General features: G+C 37.2%; 1 protein-coding gene across 1 annotated transcript in view; it reads left to right on the top strand.

Moving 5' to 3' along the window:
* LOC130895585 (dynein axonemal heavy chain 5) overlaps window positions 1-25325 on the top strand; it is a 54076-nt gene that overhangs the window by 12185 nt on the left and 16566 nt on the right. Inside the window, exons 17-41 of the mRNA XM_057802960.1 lie at window positions 153-394; window positions 1590-2058; window positions 2114-2372; window positions 2441-2661; window positions 2725-2924; window positions 5136-5380; window positions 5442-5884; window positions 8858-9082; window positions 9561-9733; window positions 9933-10111; window positions 10253-10440; window positions 11277-11471; window positions 11527-11823; window positions 11881-11999; window positions 12060-12187; window positions 14423-14824; window positions 14875-15146; window positions 15512-15946; window positions 16144-16545; window positions 21276-21484; window positions 21541-21779; window positions 23143-23546; window positions 23600-23826; window positions 24196-24430; window positions 24490-24676. Coding sequence (XP_057658943.1) covers window positions 153-394; window positions 1590-2058; window positions 2114-2372; window positions 2441-2661; window positions 2725-2924; window positions 5136-5380; window positions 5442-5884; window positions 8858-9082; window positions 9561-9733; window positions 9933-10111; window positions 10253-10440; window positions 11277-11471; window positions 11527-11823; window positions 11881-11999; window positions 12060-12187; window positions 14423-14824; window positions 14875-15146; window positions 15512-15946; window positions 16144-16545; window positions 21276-21484; window positions 21541-21779; window positions 23143-23546; window positions 23600-23826; window positions 24196-24430; window positions 24490-24676 — 6595 coding nt within the window. The remainder of the gene's footprint in view (window positions 1-152; window positions 395-1589; window positions 2059-2113; window positions 2373-2440; window positions 2662-2724; window positions 2925-5135; window positions 5381-5441; window positions 5885-8857; window positions 9083-9560; window positions 9734-9932; window positions 10112-10252; window positions 10441-11276; window positions 11472-11526; window positions 11824-11880; window positions 12000-12059; window positions 12188-14422; window positions 14825-14874; window positions 15147-15511; window positions 15947-16143; window positions 16546-21275; window positions 21485-21540; window positions 21780-23142; window positions 23547-23599; window positions 23827-24195; window positions 24431-24489; window positions 24677-25325) is intronic.

Genomic DNA, 25325 nt, shown 5'->3' with positions numbered 1-25325 from the left:
TCGACGGGGTGTAAATTAACAGCAGGTCCGTACTAGCTCGGATTCTACTTATAATAAAAAATATCTATTGTATTAAGCCAATTTCCGTTTCTAATTATTGATTTTTTTTTCTGGAATGTCAATTTTTAAAAATTTTCTATTTGATGATACAGGAAGTGACACAATTCGTAGCTAGATGGCGTGTTTACAATATTCTATGGAGGAACGAAAAGTCGCAACGAGAATTGCTAACGGCGGTTTTAACGGAATTCGAAACGTCGCTTAGAAAACACGAAGAATTAACCGAAAGATTGGATACGGAACCGGATACGTTCGTTATAGCTAATTGCTTAGCTATTTCCACGGAAAATCTCAAATTCGGTCTTTTAACAGAAATAAAATCTTGCACGCACAGGTAATTCATCGTTATTTTGATAAAAACGCTTCGATTTAGTTGTTCAAACGTATAAAATACGTTGATATTGACGTAAGACGTAACTTGAAGTCTTAAATGGCACAAAAAATCTTAAACCATCAATTTTCCAACAAAAAATTCATTAGTCAATGCAAAAAGTTAAATTACATCTTATAAAATTTATAGGAAACCATACCCCGATAGATATTCACTTACTGAACACGTTTTTTATGAAGGATTTTCAATTGATTACAAATCTACCAGATTATTAACAACAGAAAAATACTATTAGAAACGAAATACATTGTTCAAAACTGATTTTAATTACATTATAATCTACATTCGATTTTTTATGTTTTTAATAAAAAGGTCAATGTTATTCGTAAGGATTATTAATCGAATTAATTCCATTTATAAATATTATGTCAACTGTCGTGTGTACTGTGTCATCCGTCATACGTCAACTGTTCCGTGTGCCGTGATCTCTATTAATCCATCTATTGTGTTGTTTATGATCCAACCATCATACGTCAACTGTCGTTTGTCATATTCGTGTCATTTGATGTATGTAGTACATTCCACGACGTTTTCGTCTTATTATATGATACGAGGACGGTTCCAGAAGTACCTAACCCAACAAAGAAAAACCCAAAACATATTTATTTTTCTTTGGAGCCGTTTTTCCGTTTTCAATCCATTGTTTTTGACTGCGATCTATTCGTTTAGATTAGAAACGAAATACATTGTTCAAAACTGATTTTAATTACATTATCATAATCTACATTCGATTTTTCATATTTTTAATAAAAAGTTTAATGTTATTCGTAAGGATTATTAATCGAATTAATTCCATTTATAAATATTATGTCAACTGTCGTGTGTACTGTGTCATCTGTCATACGTCAACTGTTCCGTGTGCCGTGCTCTCTATTAATCCATCTATTGTGTTGTTTATGATCCAACCATCATACGTCAACTGTCGTTTGTCATATTCGTGTCATCTGATGTATGTAGTACATTCCACGACGTTTTCGTCTTATTATATGATACGAGGACGGTTCCAGAAGTACCTAACCCAACAAAGAAAACACCAAAACATATTTATTTTTCTTTGGAGCCGTTTTTCCGTTTTCAATCCGTTGTTTTTGATTGTGAAACGGCGGTTAGGTCGCTAATCTCGAATTATTTTTTAAAGAATCGGTCAAGCGATGAAAAAGAAATACCGTCGTGAAATGGACTACGTTTACGCGGTTATAAGCGAAATGGACAGAAAATTAGATCGAACGATCAGAGATTTGGACGACGTTCGATTGATAATGGACACATTGAAAAAAATCCGGGAACAAGAAGTCGACATGGATTTGAAAATAGAGCCGGTGGAGGAGGCTTTCAACGTACTCCATCGATATAAAGTACCGGTGGAAAGGGAAGTGATAGAGCAAGTGGATAATCTTAGATACACGTGGAAACAGCTACTGGATAGAGCCATGAAAGTCCAAGCGAATCTGTTGAACATGCAGCCGCAATTCGAACGGGATCTCAAAAATAATTTGAGCAAGTTCAAACAAGATAAATTGGATTATTGTAATCAATATCGTACCGCGGGGCCGATGCAACCCGGATTAAGTCCGCGGGAGGCTTCCGATAGGTTAATTCTCTTCCAAGTGAGTCCAAGAATATTTTTGGGGTTATTCCCATAATGGACAAACATTTTTTTAGAACCGATTCGACGGTATGTGGCGCAAACTTCAAACGTACCAAAGCGGCGAAGAACTTTTCGGTTTACCGACCACCGATTACCCAGATATGGCGCAAATCAGGAAAGAATTGAATCTTCTGCAAAAACTTTATAAACTTTATAACGACGTTATCGATAGAGTGAACAGTTATTATGATATACCTTGGGGAGAAGTTAATATTGAAGAAATCAACAACGAACTTATGGAGTTTCAGAATAGATGCAGGAAGTTACCTAAAGGTAAGAGCAATTTCCGAGACCATTCGATCGAAATCCCCCAGCTCGATTATACCTACGTGGGGTTTCAGGTCTAAAGGAGTGGCCGGCGTTTTTCGCTTTGAAAAAAACGATAGACGATTTCAACGACATGTGTCCTCTATTGGAATTGATGGCGAACCGAGCTATGAAGCCGAGACATTGGCAACGTATCATGGATTCCCTTAACCACGTTTTCGAGTTCGAGAGCGAAGGATTCTGTTTGAAAAACATCCTGGAAGCTCCGTTACTGCAACACAAAGAAGACATCGAGGTACTCTAAATTGCGTTTTATTTTTATTATTTTTATTATTTGTTGCGTCGTTTATCCCTGCAGGATATTTGTATTTCTGCTATGAAAGAAAAAGACATCGAAGCTAAATTGCGTCAAGTCACCAATGAATGGACGGTGCACGAATTGACGTTTCAAACTTTCAACAATAGAGGGGAGCTGCTTCTGAGAGGCGATACTACAGCTGAAACTATTGGGCAATTGGAAGATAGCCTCATGATATTGGGATCTCTATTATCGAACAGGTAATTAACAGCTCGAAGATGTTGCTATAATAGTAGAAACGTTGTTAATTATTGAATCGTTTACTAGTAATTTACTTATGGTATACCAAATATTTTATTTGGAACATTTCTAGAAGGGATTTTTTCGAATGGGTTAAATCTTCTGTTAAAAACACCTCAAATAACTAAAATTCAAACAACTAGACACATCGATACATCATCTAGTACGATTGCCTCGAGTTCTTTTAGAATTTGAGCTAGTGGTGACTTTCTGGAAGGGATCTTTCGGAATGGGTTGAATATTCTGTGTCGGGCAAGCTAAAAACACCTCAAGGACTTGAAAATCGAACGCCTACACACCTCGATACATAATCTAGTACGATTGCCTCGAGTTCTTTTAGAGTTTGAGCTAGTGGTGACTTTCTGGAAGGGATCTTTCGGAATGGGTTGAATATTCTGTGTCGGGCAAGCTAAAAACACCTCAAGGACCTAAAAATCAAACGTCTACACACTTCGATACATCATCTACTACGATTGCCTCGAGTTCTTTTAGAATTTGAGCTAGTGGTGACTTTCTGGAAGGGATCTTTCGGAATGGGTTGAATATTCTGTGTTGGGCGAGCTAAAAACATCTCAAGGACCTAAAAATCAAACGTCTACACACTTCGATACATCATCTACTACGATTGCCTCGAGTTCTTTTAGAATTTGAGCTAGTGGTGACTTTCTGGAAGGGATCTTTCGGAATGGGTTGAATATTCTGTGTTGGGCGAGCTAAAAACATCTCAAGGACCTAAAAATCAAACGTCTACACACTTCGATACATAATCTAGTACGATTGCCTCGAGTTTTTTTAGAGTTTGAGCTAGTGGTGACTTTCTGGAAGGGATCTTTCGGAATGGGTTGAATATTCTGTGTCGGGCAAGCTAAAAACATCTCAAGGACCTAAAAATCAAACGTCTACACACTTCGATACATCATCTAGTACGATTGCCTCGAGTTCTTTTAGAATTTGAGCTAGTGGTGACTTTCTGGAAGGGATCTTTCGGAATGGGTTGAATATTCTGTGTCGGGCGAGCTAAAAACATCTCAAGGACCTAAAAATCAAACGTCTACACACTTCGATACATCATCTACTACGATTGCCTCGAGTTCTTTTAGAATTTGAGCTAGTGGTGACTTTCTGGAAGGGATCTTTCGGAATGGGTTGAATATTCTGTGTCGGGCAAGCTAAAAACACCTCAAGGACCTAAAAATCAAACGTCTACACACTTCGATACATCATCTACTACGATTGCCTCGAGTTCTTTTAGAATTTGAGCTAGTGGTGACTTTCTGGAAGGGATCTTTCGGAATGGGTTGAATATTCTGTGTCGGGCAAGCTAAAAACACCTCAAGGACCTAAAAATCAAACGTCTACACACTTCGATACACATCTAGTACGATTGCCTCGAGTTTTTTTAGAGTTTGAGCTAGTGGTGACTTTCTGGAAGGGATGTTTCGGAATGGGTTGAATATTCTGTGTCGGGCGAGCTAAAAACATCTCAAGGACCTAAAAATCAAACGTCTACACACTTCGATACATCATCTACTACGATTGCCTCGAGTTCTTTTAGAATTTGAGCTAGTGGTGACTTTCTGGAAGGGATCTTTCGGAATGGGTTGAATATTCTGTGTCGGGCGAGCTAAAAACATCTCAAGGACCTAAAAATCAAACGTCTACACACTTCGATACATCATCTACTACGATTGCCTCGAGTTCTTTTAGAATTTGAGCTAGTGGTGACTTTCTGGAAGGGATGTTTCGGAATGGGTTGAATCTTCTGTGTTTCTGCACCAGAAACTTTTCTAGAATCATCATTGGTACGATATTAAAAGAAATTGATAGAAATTAGAAAGTAAAAGAGATGGGATAACTGGGATAAAATAGTAGGACTAAAACAAGCTTGAGGAAAGCTAAAACCAAAGTAAATCTTCATCATGAGAGTTTCATTAGAAGATCTAATGAGTCATTGCTGCATCAGTGGATACCTTAAGTAACTAAACTAGTGGAAGGATGAATGGATGAAGTTTCCTGATGAATTTATTGTCGATATTGGATATAGTAGAACTAAAAGTGGATAGAGGAAGTGTTTTGACAGAGTTTGGAAGTAGGAAACCCCCAAATGTCTTTGTAACTCGTTATATTTTAGTTTCAATTCAAATTTTCACCAGGTATTGCATATCTTTCAGATATAACGCACCTTTTAAGAAACAGATCCAACAATGGGTGTACGATCTATCCAATACCAACGAAATATTGGAAAGATGGCTTCTGGTACAGAATATGTGGGTTTATTTGGAAGCCGTTTTCGTCGGCGGCGATATCGCTAAGCAATTACCGAAAGAAGCCAAACGGTTTTCGAAAATAGACAAATCTTGGCAGAAGATAATGCAGAGGGCGCACGAAACACCCGGTGTCGTTAACTGTTGCGTCGGTATTAATAACAACATAATTATTAATATTTATATATATAAAAATATACGTATTTGTTCAAGGGGATGATCTGCTAAAACAACTGCTACCGCACCTTCAAGAACAGCTGGAATTGTGTCAAAAATCTTTAAGCGGTTATTTGGAAAGGAAACGCATGATGTTTCCCAGATTTTTTTTCGTATCCGATCCGGCGCTTCTCGAAATTCTCGGACAAGCCTCCGATTCGCATACCATTCAAAATCATCTACTTTCTATATTCGATAATACGCGATGCGTCAAATTCCACGATATCGAATATAATAAAATAACCGCCATTTTTTCCTCCGAAGGCGAAATGATCCAATTGGAAAAAGTCGTTAGAGCCGAAGGTAGCGTCGAAACTTGGTTAACTCAATTATTGGTAACGTCTCAGTTATCATTACATTCGATTATAAGAAGCGCTTTCGGTATCATTAACGATGTCAACTTCAATTTGTTACAATTTCTTGATAAAATGCCGGCCCAGGTGAGTAATTTATGAAAAAAAAAAAAAAATTAAAATATCTCTTATTTCGATTCAATTATATATATTTTGAATGCACTATTCACTAATTTACATCCCCTATTCGAAATTGCACTATTCACTAACTACTTTTCACTATTCACTAATTTATATCAACAGTTTGGTTCTAAAAAATCGAAAAATAATCCGATTGACGATCCTTATGTGATACAATATTTTTATTTGGAAGCCATTAGCTCAACCAATAAAGATCTGAACTAGGTTCTACTCTAGGTGAGACAGCTCGTTCATTACCAATAGTAAAACGTTGGGTAGTAAAGTTTAGACGAGACCGTACGACCTACGAAGACGATAATTACAATGGTCGATCAAATTTTGGAAAAAATTCACCGAGTGGTACCGGATAATCGTCGATTGAAAGTGCGAGATCTAGAAGACATAGTAGGCGTTGCAAAAAGGACTTTTTAACTGAAAATTTAGACATGGAAAAAGGTTGAATCGGCTCCAAAGAAAGTAGAAACCGTCCCATCTACAGGAAAAGTCATGGCGTCGGTTGTTTTGCCAAAAAGAAAGTTTTGTTCCAACAAGACAATCCATCAGCTCAAACAACCTTCATTTAAATGGCCAAAATTGATGAATCAAAGTTTGAATTACTACCCCATGCATTATATTCGCAAGATTTAGCACTAATTTATATCCCCTATTCGATAACTACCGGAAATTGCACTATTCACTAATTACTATTCACTATTCACTAATTTATATCAATAGTTTCATACTATTATGTTTTTTTGGTTCTAAAAAATCGAAAAATAATCCTATTGGTGATCCATTAGCTCAATCAATAGAGGGCTGAACTAGGTTCTACTCTAGATGAGACAGCTCGTTCGTTACCATTAGTAAAACACCGAGTGGTACCGGATAATCGTCGATTGAAAGTGCGAGATCTAGAAGACATAGTAGGCGTTTCAAAAAGGACTTTTTAACTGAAAATTTAGACATGGAAAAACGTTGAATCGGCTCCAAAGAAAGTAGAAACCGTCCCATCTGCAGGAAAAGTCATGGCGTCGGTTGTTTTGCCAAAAAGAAAGTTTTGTTCCATCAAGACAATCCATCAGCTCAAACAACCTTCATTTAAATGGCCAAAATTGATGAATCAAAGTTTGAATTACTACCCCATGCATTATATTCGCAAGATTTAGCACTAATTTATATCCCCTATTCGATAACTACCGGAAATTGCACTATTCACTAATTACTATTCACTATTCACTAATTTATACCAATAGTTTCATACTATTATGTTTTTTTGGTTCTAAAAAATCGAAAAATAATCCTATTGGTGATCCATTAGCTCAATCAATAGAGGGCTGAACTAGGTTCTACTCTAGATGAGACAGCTCGTTCGTTACCATTAGTAAAACACCGAGTGGTACCGGATAATCGTCGATTGAAAGTGCGAGATCTAGAAGACATAGTAGGCGTTGCAAAAAGGACTTTTTAACTGAAAATTTAGACATGGAAAAAGGTTGAATCGGCTCCAAAGAAAGTAGAAACCGTCCCATCTGCAGGAAAAGTCATGGCGTCGGTTGTTTTGCCAAAAAGAAAGTTTTGTTCCATCAAGACAATCCATCAGCTCAAACAACCTTCATTTAAATGGTCAAAATTGATTAATCAAAGTTTGAATTACTACCCCAGGCATTATATTCGCAAGATTTAGCACTAATTTATATCCCCTATTCGATAACTACCGGAAATTGCACTATTCACTAATTACTATTCACTATTCACTAATTTATATCAATAGTTTCATACTATTATGTTTTTTTGGTTCTAAAAAATCGAAAAATAATCCTATTGGTGATCCATTAGCTCAATCAATAGAGGGCTGAACTAGGTTCTACTCTAGATGAGACAGCTCGTTCGTTACCATTAGTAAAACACCGAGTGGTACCGGATAATCGTCGATTGAAAGTGCGAGATCTAGAAGACATAGTAGGCGTTTCAAAAAGGACTTTTTAACTGAAAATTTAGACATGGAAAAAGGTTGAATCGGCTCCAAAGAAAGTAGAAACCGTCCCATCTGCAGGAAAAGTCATGGCGTCGGTTGTTTTGCCAAAAAGAAAGTTTTGTTCCATCAAGACAATCCATCAGCTCAAACAACCTTCATTTAAATGGCCAAAATTGATGAATCAAAGTTTGAATTACTACCCCATGCATTATATTCGCAAGATTTAGCACTAATTTATATCCCCTATTCGATAACTACCGGAAATTGCACTATTCACTAATTACTATTCACTATTCACTAATTTATATCAATAGTTTCATACTATTATGTTTTTTTGGTTCTAAAAAATCGAAAAATAATCCTATTGGTGATCCATTAGCTCAATCAATAGAGGGCTGAACTAGGTTCTACTCTAGATGAGACAGCTCGTTCGTTACCATTAGTAAAACACCGAGTGGTACCGGATAATCGTCGATTGAAAGTGCGAGATCTAGAAGACATAGTAGGCGTTGCAAAAAGGACTTTTTAACTGAAAATTTAGACATGGAAAAAGGTTGAATCGGCTCCAAAGAAAGTAGAAACCGTCCCATCTGCAGGAAAAGTCATGGCGTCGGTTGTTTTGCCAAAAAGAAAGTTTTGTTCCAACAAGACAATCCATCAGCTCAAACAACCTTCATTTGAATGGTCAAAATTGATGAATCAAAGTTTGAATTACTACCCCATGCGTCATATTCGCAAGATTTAGCCCCCTTGGAGTATTTTCGGTTCCCAGACTTGCCCTTTGGTCACAGTTTTTCCAACAATGAAGAAGCGATGTCGAAATATTGTTGGTTTCTTCGTTGGACCAGGTACTTCTGGATCCTTCTTCGATTATGACTATCACGCGTTTATATTTTCCTTATTTAAAAAATAAATATACTTGGGTTGTCGTTGAAATTCGTTTTTTTTTTTTTTTTTAATTGCAGATCGGCCTGTTGGGTTTACAGATGATTTGGACCAGAGATGCAGAATCGGCTTTAACCCAAGCCAGACACGATAAAAAATTGATGCCCGAAACTAACAATAAATTTTTAGAGCTGTTGAATACGCTCATCGATCAAACGACGAGAGATTTAACGAAAATAGAAAGAACCAAATTCGAAACTTTGATCACCATCCACGTGCATCAGAGGGATATCTTCGATATTTTGGTTGGTACAAATCTAATATCGATTACGAGGTCTCTTAAATTCCTTTCGTACTCAATTCACTCGTTTATATTGTCTTTAATCGATTCTTTCAATATATTTCCGATTTCGTGATATCACAAAGTGATAGATCCGGCGATTAGTGCGACTAGAATATTTCGAAAAACTATCTCGAGTAATTCCCGATGATTTCTAGTCTGTTTAACTTGTTATTGACCACCTCGTCGATGCTATTAGCGTCCGATTCGTTCGAAACAATCATTTGGTGTTTTCCACACGAAAATTTTCCTATTAAGGCGCGTACACACTATCAGTGCGAGCTTCCGACGATCTCCATTCGAACCGTTTGTCGTAAAATTCGATCGCGACGTATCACTCGAGTTTCTTCTTCTTTTTTTTTTCGTGGATATAAGTGGATAGAGCATCTACAAACTTATAACAAACGAAAATATTATTATTACTTATTAAAATGATGTTTTAGTGTCGATTGAACGTCAGGCACGTGAACGATTTCGAATGGTTGAAACAATGTAGATTTTATTTCAAAGAAGAACAAGATAAAACTTTGATTATAATTACCGACGTTGTATTTTCTTATCAGAATGAATATCTGGGATGTACCGATCGACTTGTCATCACACCTTTAACCGACAGGTTAGTTTTGTACTGATTAATGGATTGCTACTGCCTCCAAAGCGATTTAATGAATCCGGAAGAATCGAAACGCATTTGGAATCGATTATTGAATCGATTTCTCCCCAATCGGGGACTTAAATTCTAATAGACTTTAGAAGGAGTAGCAATCCGCGTAAATGTACGGTTTGAGGTTATGTATTATTATTATTTTTTTTAGATGTTATATCACGTTGGCGCAAGCTTTAGCTATGAGCATGGGTGGCGCCCCGTGCGGACCAGCGGGTACAGGTAAAACTGAAACTGTTAAAGATATGGGGAAAACTCTTGCTAAATATGTTGTGGTTTTCAATTGTTCCGATCAAATGGATTATCGAGGACTCGGTCGAATTTACAAAGGTACGTTCGTAGATCGATTTTAAATTTGGAAAAAATCGATTATAATCGATGACAATATGATAATTTCATTAATATCGTTGCCGGGATCATCAGGACAAAACGTTGGATATTATGTGGTTATATATATTGTTGGGTTTATAGGTTTGGCTCAATCCGGTTCGTGGGGTTGTTTCGACGAGTTCAATCGCATCGAGCTTCCGGTGTTGTCGGTCGCGGCGCAACAAGTCGCCGTGGTATTGGCGAGTAAAAAAGAAAAAAGGAAAACGTTCCAATTCACCGACGGAGATATTGTGGAAATGTGTCCGGAATTTGGTATATTCATAACAATGGTAAATATATTTCGACGTCATGGATAATTTTGACGTTTCTCTAAACAATTTTGTGTTGTATACAGAGATTTTTGTATTGTTCACCCCCTCGAAACTATACGTTAAGCTCGGAGCCCATTTTTACAGATTTAATACAATAAATATATTTTCTAGATTTACCAAAATTTACGTAGTCTATTAAGAGGTCTAAAAGTAAGGAAAAGGTATGAAACAGATGAAATTAATGAAAAAATAAGATTTTTCAACAAAATTTATTGATTATATCGAAAATTTCAATACCGACGACACCATCCACATTTGTTTTAAACGAATTATCGAGTTTAATTTGTTGGTTTTCAAAATTTCACGAGTTATTTCACACTTATACGGCTATACCGATTTATTAACAACACCTAAACCTCGTATTTCTTATAAATCGTCAATTTTATGTTTGATTTTCGATTCCCAACGGTTTGTCACATGGTGATTTTGCAATATCAATTAAAGCACAGAATTTTTCTGATTTTGGACGACCTTTAAGTAATTCATCCTGTATCGACTTGCGACAAGGACGGAATTCGATAAACCAGCGAAAAACGATGCTTCGAAATTGGGTTTCATCACCAAAAGTCGAAGCGAGTTCATCGAAACTCTGTCGTTGGTTTAATCTACGTCGAAATTGCGAAATCGTATCTTTTTTGCTTCACCCTGTATACAGATATACCTCTATTTATGAACTAGACATTTATCGAGTTTCTACTTGGAATAAATAATCGTTTACTCACTAGTAAACAAGGTGTCCCATTAAATATCGAATCATTTATTTATTTCATCGTGTCACCGTGTATATTTTCCAGAATCCGGGTTACGCTGGTAGAAAAGAACTTCCGGAGAATCTTAAAATACAATTTAGGACCGTGGCGATGATGGTGCCCGACAGACAGATCATAATAAGAGTTAAACTAGCCAGTTGCGGTTTTTTGGAAAATATAACACTAGCCAGAAAATTTTACACCCTGTATAAATTGTGCGAAGAACAATTAACGAAACAGGTACGGAAATGGTCGGGAAATAATCCGTTTTCACGATAAATTCACTACGTTGTAGGTTCACTACGATTTCGGTTTGAGAAATATCCTTTCGGTGTTGCGCAGTTTGGGGGCGGCTAAAAGGGTCAATAATAAAGATTCCGAAAGTACCATAGTTATGAGGGTGCTGAGAGATATGAATCTTTCGAAATTAATAGACGAAGACGAGCCGCTTTTTATTTCTCTAGTGGCGGATCTGTTCCCGAATCAAACTTTGGAAAAAACCGCGTATCCGGAGCTCGAAGAAGCCATCAATGTTCAAGTGGATCAAGCGGGGCTGGTTAACCATCCGTCGTGGGCTCTAAAATTGATCCAAGTAAATATCGTTGGGGATTTGGGGTAAAATCGTATTATAATTGGTTTTTCTTCTTAGTTGTACGAAACCCAAAGGGTGCGGCACGGGATAATGACCTTGGGTCCGACCGGAGCCGGTAAGACAACGTGTATACAAACGTTGATGAGGGCGTTGACGCAAATGGGCGACATTCACAGGTACTAGTGACGGAGAAATCATCGACGATAATGTTTTTATGTTGTTTTCGATATTTATAGAGAGATGAGGATGAATCCGAAATCTATTACGGCTGCACAGATGTTTGGTAGATTGGACGTTGCGACTAATGATTGGACGGATGGGATTTTTTCGGCCTTGTGGAGGAAAACATTGAAATCGAAAGCGGGTAAACTGTTATAAATATCTATATAAACCTATTCATCCTAAAATCTAGCTTGAGATCGAATCAAATTTGTTGCGGGGACTCAATTTTATTATTATGATAGAAACCTCTTCTGGACCGAAGTGAATACCATTTTCTTCGAATTAGATCCTCTATTTCATCGCCAAAACTCACTTGGTCGTGAATCTGATGAGTTTCGTGGACTCCATTTGATATAAACTTGTCCAAAACCAAGCAAGTATTCATTTCTTTGGATTAGAACCTTCATTCTATTTCCTAAAGTCTTTTGGTGTGAAATTTGATGACCCTAATGGATTCTAAATCGTTTTTTCTCATATAAACTTGTCCAAAACCAAGCAAGTATCCATTTATTTAGATTAGAACCTTCATTCTATTTCCTAAAGTCTTTTGGTGTGAAATTTGATGACCCTAATGGATTCTAAATGGTTTTTTCTCGTATAAACTTGTCCAAAACCAAGCAAGTATCCATTTATTTAGATTAGAACCTTCATTCTATTTCCAAAACTCACTTGGTGTGAAATTTAATGACCCTAATGGATTCTAAATCGTTTTTACTCATATAAACTTGTCCAAAACCAAGCAAGTATCCATTTCTTTGGATTAGAACCTTCATTCTATTTCCAAAAGTCACTTGGTGTGAAATTTGATGACCTTAATTGATTCTAAATGGTTTTTTCTCATATAAACTTGTCCAAAACCAAGCAAGTATCCATTTATTTAGATTAGAACCTTCATTCTTTTTCCAAAACTCACTTGGTGTGAAATTTAATGACCCTAATGGATTCTAAATCGTTTTTACTCATATAAACTTGTCCAAAACCAAACAAGGATCCATTTCTTTGGATTAGAACCTTCATTCTATTTCCAAAAGTCACTTGGTGTGAAATTTGATGACCTTAATTGATTCTAAATGGTTTTTTCTCATATAAACTTGTCCAAAACCAAGCAAGTATCCATTTATTTAGATTAGAACCTTCATTCTTTTTCCAAAACTCACTTGGTGTGAAATTTAATGACCCTAATGGATTCTAAATCGTTTTTACTCATATAAACTTGTCCAAAACCAAGCAAGTATCCATTTATTTAGATTAGAACCTTCATTCTATTTCCAAAACTCACTTGGTGTGAAATTTAATGACCCTAATGGATTCTAAATCGTTTTTACTCATATAAACTTGTCCAAAACCAAGCAAGTATCCATTTCTTTGGATTAGAACCTTCATTCTATTTCCAAAAGTCATTTGGTGTGAAATTTGATGACCTTAATTGATTCTAAATGGTTTTTTCTCATATAAACTTGTCCAAAACCAAGCAAGTATCCATTTATTTAGATTAGAACCTTCATTCTTTTTCCAAAACTCACTTGGTGTGAAATTTAATGACCCTAATGGATTCTAAATCGTTTTTACTCATATAAACTTGTCCAAAACCAAGCAAGTATCCATTTATTTAGATTAGAACCTTCATTCTATTTCCAAAACTCACTTGGTGTGAAATTTAATGACCCTAATGGATTCTAAATCGTTTTTACTCATATAAACTTGTCCAAAACCAAGCAAGTATCCATTTCTTTGGATTAGAACCTTCATTCTATTTCCAAAAGTCACTTGGTGTGAAATTTGATGACCTTAATTGATTCTAAATGGTTTTTTCTCATATAAACTTGTCCAAAACCAAGCAAGTATCCATTTATTTAGATTAGAACCTTCATTCTTTTTCCAAAACTCACTTGGTGTGAAATTTAATGACCCTAATGGATTCTAAATCGTTTTTACTCATATAAACTTGTCCAAAACCAAACAAGGATCCATTTCTTTGGATTAGAACCTTCATTCTATTTCCAAAAGTCACTTGGTGTGAAATTTGATGACCTTAATTGATTCTAAATGGTTTTTTCTCATATAAACTTGTCCAAAACCAAGCAAGTATCCATTTATTTAGATTAGAACCTTCATTCTTTTTCCAAAACTCACTTGGTGTGAAATTTAATGACCCTAATGGATTCTAAATCGTTTTTACTCATATAAACTTGTCCAAAACCAAACAAGGATCCATTTCTTTGGATTAGAACCTTCATTCTTTTTCCAAAGCTCACTTAGTGCTGAATCATATCAGTTTAATGAGTTCTATGAACCATAACTCTCTTACCAAAATTCACTTGGTGTTAAATCAGATATTTTTGATAGAGTTTTCTCCTTAAACCATCGATTATTATAGGCGAACATGTCTGGTTGGTATTGGACGGTCCCGTAGATAGCATCTGGATAGAAAATTTAAATTCGGTTCTCGACGACAATAAAACACTGACTTTAGCCAACGGAGACAGACTTGCAATGTCGCCTACATGTAAAATTATCTTCGAACCCCATAATATAGATAACGCCTCACCGGCGACCGTCTCCCGAAACGGTATGGTGTACATGAGTTCCTCGGGATTGAATTGGAAGCCCGTGATTAAAGCTTGGTTAAAAGGAAGAACGTCGAAAGAAATGGACATCTTCCAGCACCTTTTCGACGAATCGTTTTCGAAGATGTTCAATTGGGGAGCACAAAATTTATCGATGGTTATCGATGTACTGCAGTGCAATATCACTTTACAAATGATCAATTTACTTGAAGGTACGTTATATAACCTGAATATTTAACTTGTATAACCGATTTATTATAAGGTTTGATACCGAAACAACAAACGGTCGAAGAAGATATTTCCGCCGCTAAATCGGACGCCGGTGATTTGGAAGACGAAATCATCGAAGATAACGAAAAAATCGAAGAAAATAGAATATTCACTTCGGAACATTTGTCTAAATTGTACGTCTTCGCTTTGGTGTGGAGTATGGGCGCTTTTCTGGAAACTGAAGATAGAATTAAATATGACGTTTTCATTAAAGAAGAATTGGGATTTTTAGATTTACCCATAAACGATAGAAAGAACCAAGACGTATGTATTCATATACATAAATATCTTTATTTACATTTTTATATATTTATGCTCATTGATTCTATTTTCGAATTATATATTTGTTTGTCCTAAAATCGATTTATAAATTCTGCATTATTAGAACTACAATAAATAAACAAATATTCTTTTGTAATTTTTACAACCGCCTGTCATTTATTTATATCAATATTTTGTTATTGTAATCGATTTTTCATAAAAGAAACTCCAAAAAAATAAAGTTTCTACATCAAGTTTGAAATTTTTGGTATTTATGCTCATTGATTCTATTTTCGAATTATATATTTGTTTGTCCAACGATCAAGGAGATTCGGGCTATTCGATGATGAATTTTACTCGTATTTCAGGCGACTGTGTTCGATTACGTGGTAAACATAGATGGTGAATGGGTTCACTGGAATACCATGTTAACCAATTACGTTTATCCCGAATTGGCGACTCCGGAATTCGCGTCGATTCTCGTACCGATTCCGGATAACGTTCGCGTGAATTTTTTGATCGAAACGATAGCTAAACAAGAAAAAGCCGTTCTGTTGATAGGTGAACAGGGAACAGCTAAAACGGTGATGATGAAGAGCTTCATGAAGAAATCGAACAGCGAAATTTATTTGAATAGGGCTTTCAATTTTTCGAGCGCCACCAGTCCCTACCAATTTCAGAAGACGATAGAAAGTTACGTCGAAAAGAGGATGGGTAATACCTTCGGACCGCCGAACGGTAAAAAGATGATAGTTTTTATCGACGATATCAATTTACCGGAAATTAATTGTTGGGGAGATCAGGTTGGTTACTGCTAATGATTCTTCCTCTTTGTTTCGTTTATCTCTATTTATCCCATTCCATTTTTTATCATCCTTTCTGTTTCTTCTTGTTATGTCATTCGTATTTTCGTATTCGTAGTTATTTTACCTGCCATTGATTATTTTTTATCTCCACTCCGTTTTTTCCTTTTGCTATTCTCTATAATGTTACCTTACAGGTAACGAATGAGATAGTAAGACAGACAATGGACATGGGAGGTTTTTACAGTTTGGAAAAACCCGGGGAATTTACAACAATAAATGACGTGCAATTCGTGAGCGCCATGGGTCAACCGGGCGGCGGTAGAAACGACATTCCATCGAGATTGAAACGTCAATTTTGTATATTCAACTGCCCTTTGCCTAACGAAGCGTCCATCGATAAAATATTCGGCGTTATAGCTCAAGGTCATTACAACGCGAAAAGAGGTTTCACTTTAGAGGTTAGAAATTTGGTAAAAAGATTGATACCGCTAACGAGAATATTGTGGAAGAACACGAGGACGAAACTGCTACCAACTCCCGCCAAATTCCATTACGTATTTTCTTTAAGAGATCTATCTAGAATATGGCAAGGGATGGTATGTATGCTTCTATTTGGTTTTTTCATCCCTCTTATCGCTTATTAGTAATCCCAGTGGAAAATCACAAGGTTCAGGCTTGACCATTTGTGTATCAGTTTCATTTTAATGGTAAAGCTCGTCAATTATTGTTGTGGTTGCTCAAATTTTCTCCATGGAACATCTTCACGAGGTTCCAACGGACAATGAGGACGTCTCGTATCTATAAGAACGCTATCCAAGACCTTTTCGTCCACTAGCTTTCCAGCAATTATTGGTTTGGTTCTTCAGGCTTGACCATTTGTGTATCAGTTTCATTTTAATGGTAAAGCTCGTCAATTATTGTTGTGGTTGCTCAAATTTTCTCCATGGAACATCTTCACGAGGTTCCAACGGACAATGAGGACGTCTCGTATCTATAAGAACGCTATCCAAGACCTTTTCGTCCACTAGCTTTCCAGCAATTATTGGTTTGGTTCTTCAGGCTTGACCATTTGTGTATCAGTTTCATTTTCTTGGTAAAGCTCGTCAATTATTGTTGTGGTTGCTCAAATTTTCTCCATGGAACATCTTCACGAGGTTCCAACGGACAATGAGGACGTCTCGTATCTATAAGAACGCTATCCAAGACCTTTTCGTCCACTAGCTTTCCAGCAATTATTGGTTTGGTTCTTCAGGCTTGACCATTTGTGTAACAGTTTCATTTTCTTGGTAAAGCTCGTCAATTATTGTTGTGGTTGCTCAAATTTTCTCCATGGAACATCTTCACGAGGTTCCAACGGACAATGAGGACGTCTCGTATCTATAAGAACGCTATCCAAGACCTTTTCGTCCACTAGCTTTCCAGCAATTATTGGTTTGGTTCTTCAGGCTTGACCATTTGTGTATCAGTTTCATTTTCTTGGTAAAGCTCGTCAATTATTGTTGTGGTTGCTCAAATTTTCTCCATGGAACATCTTCACGAGGTTCCAACGGACAATGAGGACGTCTCGTATCTATAAGAACGCTATCCAAGACCTTTTCGTCCACTAGCTTTCCAGCAATTATTGGTTTGGTTCTTCAGGCTTGACCATTTGTGTATCAGTTTCATTTTAATGGTAAAGCTCGTCAATTATTGTTGTGGTTGCTCAAATTTTCTCCATGGAACATCTTCACGAGGTTCCAACGGACAATGAGGACGTCTCGTATCTATAAGAACGCTATCCAAGACCTTTTCGTCCACTAGCTTTCCAGCAATTATTGGTTTGGTTCTTCAGGCTTGACCATTTGTGTATCAGTTTCATTTTCTTGGTAAAGCTCGTCAATTATTGTTGTGGTTGCTCAAATTTTCTCCATGGAACATCTTCACGAGGTTCCAACGGACAATGAGGACGTCTCGTATCTATAAGAACGCTATCCAAGACCTTTTCGTCCACTAGCTTTCCAGCAATTATTGGTTTGGTTCTTCAGGCTTGACCATTTGTGTATCAGTTTCATTTTAATGGTAAAGCTCGTCAATTATTGTTGTGGTTGCTCAAATTTTCTCCATGGAACATCTTCACGAGGTTCCAACGGACAATGAGGACGTCTCGTATCTATAAGAACGCTATCCAAGACCTTTTCGTCCACTAGCTTTCCAGCAATTATTGGTTTGGTTCTTCAGGCTTGACCATTTGTGTATCAGTTTCATTTTAATGGTAAAGCTCGTCAATTATTGTTGTGGTTGCTCAAATTTTCTCCATGGAACATCTTCACGAGGTTCCAACGGACAATGAGGACGTCTCGTATCTATAAGAACGCTATCCAAGACCTTTTCGTCCACTAGCTTTCCAGCAATTATTGGTTTGGTTCTTCAGGCTTGACCATTTGTGTATCAGTTTCATTTTAATGGTAAAGCTCGTCAATTATTGTTGTGGTTGCTCAAATTTTCTCCATGGAACATCTTCACGAGGTTCCAACGGACAATGAGGACGTCTCGTATCTATAAGAACGCTATCCAAGACCTTTTCGTCCACCAGCTTTCCAGCAATTATTGGTTTGGTTCTTCAGGCTTGACCATTTGTGTATCAGTTTCATTTTAATGGTAAAGCTCGTCAATTATTGTTGTGGTTGCTCAAATTTTCTCCATGGAACATCTTCACGAGGTTCCAACGGACAATGAGGACGTCTCGTATCTATAAGAACGCTATCCAAGACCTTTTCGTCCACTAGCTTTCCAGCAATTATTGGTTTGGTTCTTCAGGCTTGACCATTTGTGTATCAGTTTCATTTTAATGGTAAAGCTCGTCAATTATTGTTGTGGTTGCTCAAATTTTCTCCATGGAACATCTTCACGAGGTTCCAACGGACAATGAGGACGTCTCGTATCTATAAGAACGCTATCCAAGACCTTTTCGTCCACTAGCTTTCCAGCAATTATTGGTTTGGTTCTTCAGGCTTGACCATTTGTGTATCAGTTTCATTTTAATGGTAAAGCTCGTCAATTATTGTTGTGGTTGCTCAAATTTTCTCCATGGAACATCTTCACGAGGTTCCAACGGACAATGAGGACGTCTCGTATCTATAAGAACGCTATCCAAGACCTTTTCGTCCACTAGCTTTCCAGCAATTATTGGTTTGGTTCTTCAGGCTTGACCATTTGTGTAACAGTTTCATTTTCTTGGTAAAGCTCGTCAATTATTGTTGTGGTTGCTCAAATTTTCTCCATGGAACATCTTCACGAGGTTCCAACGGACAATGAGGACGTCTCGTATCTATAAGAACGCTATCCAAGACCTTTTCGTCCACTAGCTTTCCAGCAATTATTGGTTTGGTTCTTCAGGCTTGACCATTTGTGTATCAGTTTCATTTTAATGGTAAAGCTCGTCAATTATTGTTGTGGTTGCTCAAATTTTCTCCATGGAACATCTTCACGAGGTTCCAACGGACAATGAGGACGTCTCGTATCTATAAGAACGCTATCCAAGACCTTTTCGTCCACTAGCTTTCCAGCAATTATTGGTTTGGTTCTTCAGGCTTGACCATTTGTGTATCAGTTTCATTTTAATGGTAAAGCTCGTCAATTATTGTTGTGGTTGCTCAAATTTTCTCCATGGAACATCTTCACGAGGTTCCAACGGACAATGAGGACGTCTCGTATCTATAAGAACGCTATCCAAGACCTTTTCGTCCACTAGCTTTCCAGCAATTATTGGTTTGGTTCTTCAGGCTTGACCATTTGTGTATCAGTTTCATTTTAATGGTAAAGCTCGTCAATTATTGTTGTGGTTGCTCAAATTTTCTCCATGGAACATCTTCACGAGGTTCCAACGGACAATGAGGACGTCTCGTATCTATAAGAACGCTATCCAAGACCTTTTCGTCCACTAGCTTTCCAGCAATTATTGGTTTGGTTCTTCAGGCTTGACCATTTGTGTAACAGTTTCATTTTCTTGGTAAAGCTCGTCAATTATTGTTGTGGTTGCTCAAATTTTCTCCATGGAACATCTTCACGAGGTTCCAACGGACAATGAGGACGTCTCGTATCTATAAGAACGCTATCCAAGACCTTTTCGTCCACTAGCTTTCCAGCAATTATTGGTTTGGTTCTTCAGGCTTGACCATTTGTGTATCAGTTTCATTTTAATGGTAAAGCTCGTCAATTATTGTTGTGGTTGCTCAAATTTTCTCCATGGAACATCTTCACGAGGTTCCAACGGACAATGAGGACGTCTCGTATCTATAAGAACGCTATCCAAGACCTTTTCGTCCACTAGCTTTCCAGCAATTATTGGTTTGGTTCTTCAGGCTTGACCATTTGTGTATCAGTTTCATTTTCTTGGTAAAGCTCGTCAATTATTGTTGTGGTTGCTCAAATTTTCTCCATGGAACATCTTCACGAGGTTCCAACGGACAATGAGGACGTCTCGTATCTATAAGAACGCTATCCAAGACCTTTTCGTCCACTAGCTTTCCAGCAATTATTGGTTTGGTTCTTCAGGCTTGACCATTTGTGTATCAGTTTCATTTTCTTGGTAAAGCTCGTCAATTATTGTTGTGGTTGCTCAAATTTTCTCCATGGAACATCTTCACGAGGTTCCAACGGACAATGAGGACGTCTCGTATCTATAAGAACGCTATCCAAGACCTTTTCGTCCACTAGCTTTCCAGCAATTATTGGTTTGGTTCTTCAGGCTTGACCATTTGTGTATCAGTTTCATTTTCTTGGTAAAGCTCGTCAATTATTGTTGTGGTTGCTCAAATTTTCTCCATGGAACATCTTCACGAGGTTCCAACGGACAATGAGGACGTCTCGTATCTATAAGAACGCTATCCAAGACCTTTTCGTCCACTAGCTTTCCAGCAATTATTGGTTTGGTTCTTCAGGCTTGACCATTTGTGTATCAGTTTCATTTTCTTGGTAAAGCTCGTCAATTATTGTTGTGGTTGCTCAAATTTTCTCCATGGAACATCTTCACGAGGTTCCAACGGACAATGAGGACGTCTCGTATCTATAAGAACGCTATCCAAGACCTTTTCGTCCACTAGCTTTCCAGCAATTATTGGTTTGGTTCTTCAGGCTTGACTATTTGTGTGACCATCAGATTCATTTTCTTTGTAAGCTCGTCATTGATGAAGAAGACAATGAGGACAAGAACGCTGTCCAATGGTTCCATAGTACATTAAGAGGAAAATCTTTTTGTTTCAGTAGAGTTTATTTTTACTAACCAAAACTTTGATTGATTCGATTCCAAATTGTTGTAGTTGCATATTCCAGCTATTATCTTCTCTAGATTGGTACCTTATCATCTGTAATAGAATCAGAAGGTTGTATGATGGTTTTATGGAAGCACGAATGTACCAGAGTCTTCTCAGATCGATTCACCATACAGGAAGACAAAAATTGGTTCGACAAGGAACTATTAAATTTAGTTCGAGATCATTTAGGTGATGAATTTAAAATTAAGACGGAACCAAGTCCGGTTTTCGTCGATTTCATGAGGTGATTTCGATATAATAGATTGTTGGGAGATGTGAAATATTTTTGTTATTTTCCAGAGACGCTCCCGAACCTACGGGAGAAGAAGGAGAAGACGCCGATATGGAATTACCGAAAGTTTACGAACCCGTTATCAATTCTAACGAATTGAGAGAGAGATTGGACATGTTTTTGGCGCAATTTAACGAAATGATCAGAGGCTCCGGAATGGATTTGGTATTTTTTCCGGACGCTATGCTACATCTTGTGAAAATATCTAGGGTTATTAGACATCCGAGGGGTAACGTGATGCTCGTCGGTAAGAAATCAAAGTTCATATTAATTTGAAAAAAACATGTGGATTTGCCAGTTTGGGCATTACCGGTTTATGAAAAAGTCACAATTTGCAACTTGGACATACCTAATCTAGACAAAAAGAGATAGGAAAATACTTTAGCTACATCTAGATTGGAAAGAACGTGAAGGCTCGTACTTTGGAAGATTCCGGCATCAAAAGATGTCTATGGAACGTTTCTGGTTTGGATAGTGAGTCCAACTTGGTTTGGACATTCCTACGGAGAAGGCAATTTGACATTTTGGGCAAATTTGGCCAAGAAATAGAGCCAAAGCTCAATAACACCAAAGCTTTTTCTGTTGACACCATTAGATGGTGAAGAATGCCAATAATTGCATTTCGAACATTCCTGGTCTGTTTGGGAAGGTCAAATTTTGATCTTTGGACATTCTTAGCTATTGAAAAAGCGAAATATACAATTTGGACAGACATATCTGGCCAGTGAATGAAAAGATCCTCAAAACTTCCACTTTTGATAATTCTAGCTTGAAATAACAAACAAAATTTGCATTTTGGATATTCTTGACTAAAAATTAATACCAAGATTTGGCATTTGAACACTTTAAGCTTCTAAAGAATCCAATTTTCGTTTCCGGTTTGCAAAAAACGTCAAGGCTCGTACTTTGAAAGATCCTGGCATGAAAAGATGTCTATCGAACTTTTTTGGTTTGGATAGTGAGTTCAACTTGGTTTGGACATTCCTACGGAGAAGGCAATTTGACATTTTGGGCACATTTAGCCAAGAAATAGAGCCAAAGCTCAATAACACCAAAGCTTTTTCTGTTGACACCATTAGGTGGTGAAGAATGCCAATAATTGCATTTCGAACATTCCTGGTCTGTTTGGGAAGGTCAAATTTTGATCTTTGGACATTCTTAGCTATTGAAAAAGCGAAATATACAATTTGGACAGACATATCTGGCCTGTAAATGAAAAGACACTCGAAGCTTCCCAATTTTGATTATTCCAGCTTGAAAAAACAAAGAAAAATTTGTATTTTGGATATTCTTGACTAAAAATTAATACCAAGATTCGGTATTTGAACACTTCGAGCTTCTAAAGAATCCAATAATGTTAGGACTTCTAATTTGTAGATTACAAGTTACAAAAAATCATGAAGGTTTGTGTTTTAGACCTTACCAACTTGAAACAAATACCATAGGGTTTATTTTAGACTCTATTGGTTTGGAAAGAGTGTACCAAGACTTGTATTTTGACCTGGATGGGAAAAAATACCTTCAAAATATTTGACTCAACACTATTGATTCATATTTTTAAATAATTCGATATTTTTGTTTTCCGAATTAACTAGATTTGTAACTTTTAGGTGTCGGCGGTAGTGGAAAGCAATCATTAACAAAATTATCGTCTTTCATTGCCGGATATAAAACGTTTCAGATAGCTCTAACCAGATCTTACAATATTGGTAACTTTTTGGAAGACCTCAAAGCTTTGTACCGTTCCTGCGGTTGTCAAGGCAAAGGTACTACTTTCATATTCACCGATCTCGATATAAAAGAAGAAGGATTCCTGGAATATTTAAATAATATACTTTCCTCCGGTGTTATTTCCAATCTTTTCACCAAAGACGACCAAGCCGAAATCATACAAGAATTAACGCCTATTATGAAGAGGGAAAATCCGAAACGGACACTAAACAACGAGATCGTAATGGAGTATTTCATGAATAGGACTTGTCAAAATCTACACGTCGTTTTCTGCTTTTCGCCTGTGAGAATAATCCTTGGAATTACTCTATTTCCTTTTAATGTGATATTTTGTAGGTCGGGGAGAAATTTAGGAACCGCGCTTTACGTTTTCCGGCTCTAATATCCGGTTGTACAATCGATTGGTTCCAGCCTTGGCCGAAAGACGCTCTGGTACTAGTAGCTCAACATTTTCTCGACGAATTCGAAATCGCTTGCACTAAAGAAGTGAAACAGGAATTGGTCGTGGCACTAGGATCCATACAAGACGTTGTGGCTCAAACTTCCGTCGAATATTTTCAAAGGTAACGTTCCTATCGTCTTCAATGGTACTTAACCCTTCAGGTTTGGATAAAGTTTGATTTAAATAGAGCGCCAAACGCTAAACCTTCTATTTGAACACTTCCAGATGGAAAATCATCCTTGATTCACAGTTTAGATGCACCTGGTTTGGAAAAAATAACAAGATCAGAATTTTAGACGTTCCTGTATTGAGTAGAGCGACTAGGATTTTCCTTCTGACTTGGAGCTAAATCCTAGTCGATATTTCAGGCACTCTCGACTCGAAATTAACACTTCTACATAGAGCAAAGTTGCTCCGTCCCTTCCCTATCATAATTTATCAATTTGGAAGATCTGTGATCAGTACTAGATATCGAATCGGGTTGTTTCAGGTTCAGAAGGGCGACTCACGTAACGCCCAAGTCGTACTTGAACTTCATAGCCGGTTATAAAAGCATTTATAATAATAAACAGGTAGAATTGAGTAACGGTGCGCTGAGGATGGATACAGGATTAGAGAAACTGGCGGAGGCTTCTTCATCGGTATTAGTACTGAAGAAAGAACTTGCCGTTATGGAAAAAGAGCTTGTCGAAGCTTCCCAAAGAGCGGAACGAGTACTTACCGAGGTAAATTTTTTTTTTTTCGGCTCAAAATATTGAAATTAAGACTTAAAATTTAATTTCAGGTAACCGAGAGGGCGATGCAGGCCGAAATCGTGAAAAATCAAGTTCAAAAAGTTAAAGAGAAAGCCGAGGTTCTCGTACAATCGATAGCGGTCGAAAAGGCGTTGGCCGAAGAAAAACTAGAAGCCGCCAAACCGGCGCTTGAAGAAGCCGAGGCGGCTTTGAATACCATAAAACCAGCGCATATTGGTAAGTATATCCCAATATAGAGGATTTGTAACAATTGTATATCGGTACCAGAAAGAATGAATCGCTGTTCGAACCCTCCTGGTTCGTAAGGAATCCAAGTCTAGTACTTTGGACGCACCCGATTTGGAAATACTGAAAATGGAGACCAAGAATCGCTGTTTGACCGCTTCTAGTTTGCTTCGCTTGAGAAAAGTCCTCAGAGAAAGGATCGGCGCCCGTTTCTTCAATTTTTTAATTTGAAATGTGCCTTACAATTAAATAATGATTCAAATTCACTATTCAGTTCAAAAATTGAAGGACTAACGTTCACGATGTACTCAATAACATTTTGGCGTCTACTAGTTCATGAAAAATCGAAGGTTTGCACTTTGGACGTACTTGTTTTTGAAAAAAAAAAACGTCAATGTTCGTGCATGGGATATCCCTGGGTTGAACAAATCATAAAGGTTCATGTTTTGAACCTTTTAAAACTTGTTTTGGACACTTCTGACATCTCAAGATCATCGAGGTTCATGTTTTGAACCTTTTAAAACTTGTTTTGGACACTTCTGACATCTCAAGATCATCGAGGTTCATGTTTTGAACGTTTTGGCTTGAAAATAATGCAGAGGCTTGTACTATGGATATCATTAGCAAGATATGAATGCCT

The sequence above is a fragment of the Diorhabda carinulata genome, chromosome 6 (assembly GCF_026250575.1).
Source record: "Diorhabda carinulata isolate Delta chromosome 6, icDioCari1.1, whole genome shotgun sequence".
Lineage (NCBI taxonomy): Eukaryota > Metazoa > Arthropoda > Insecta > Coleoptera > Chrysomelidae > Diorhabda > Diorhabda carinulata.
This window is presented reverse-complemented; position numbering and strand designations above follow the sequence as displayed.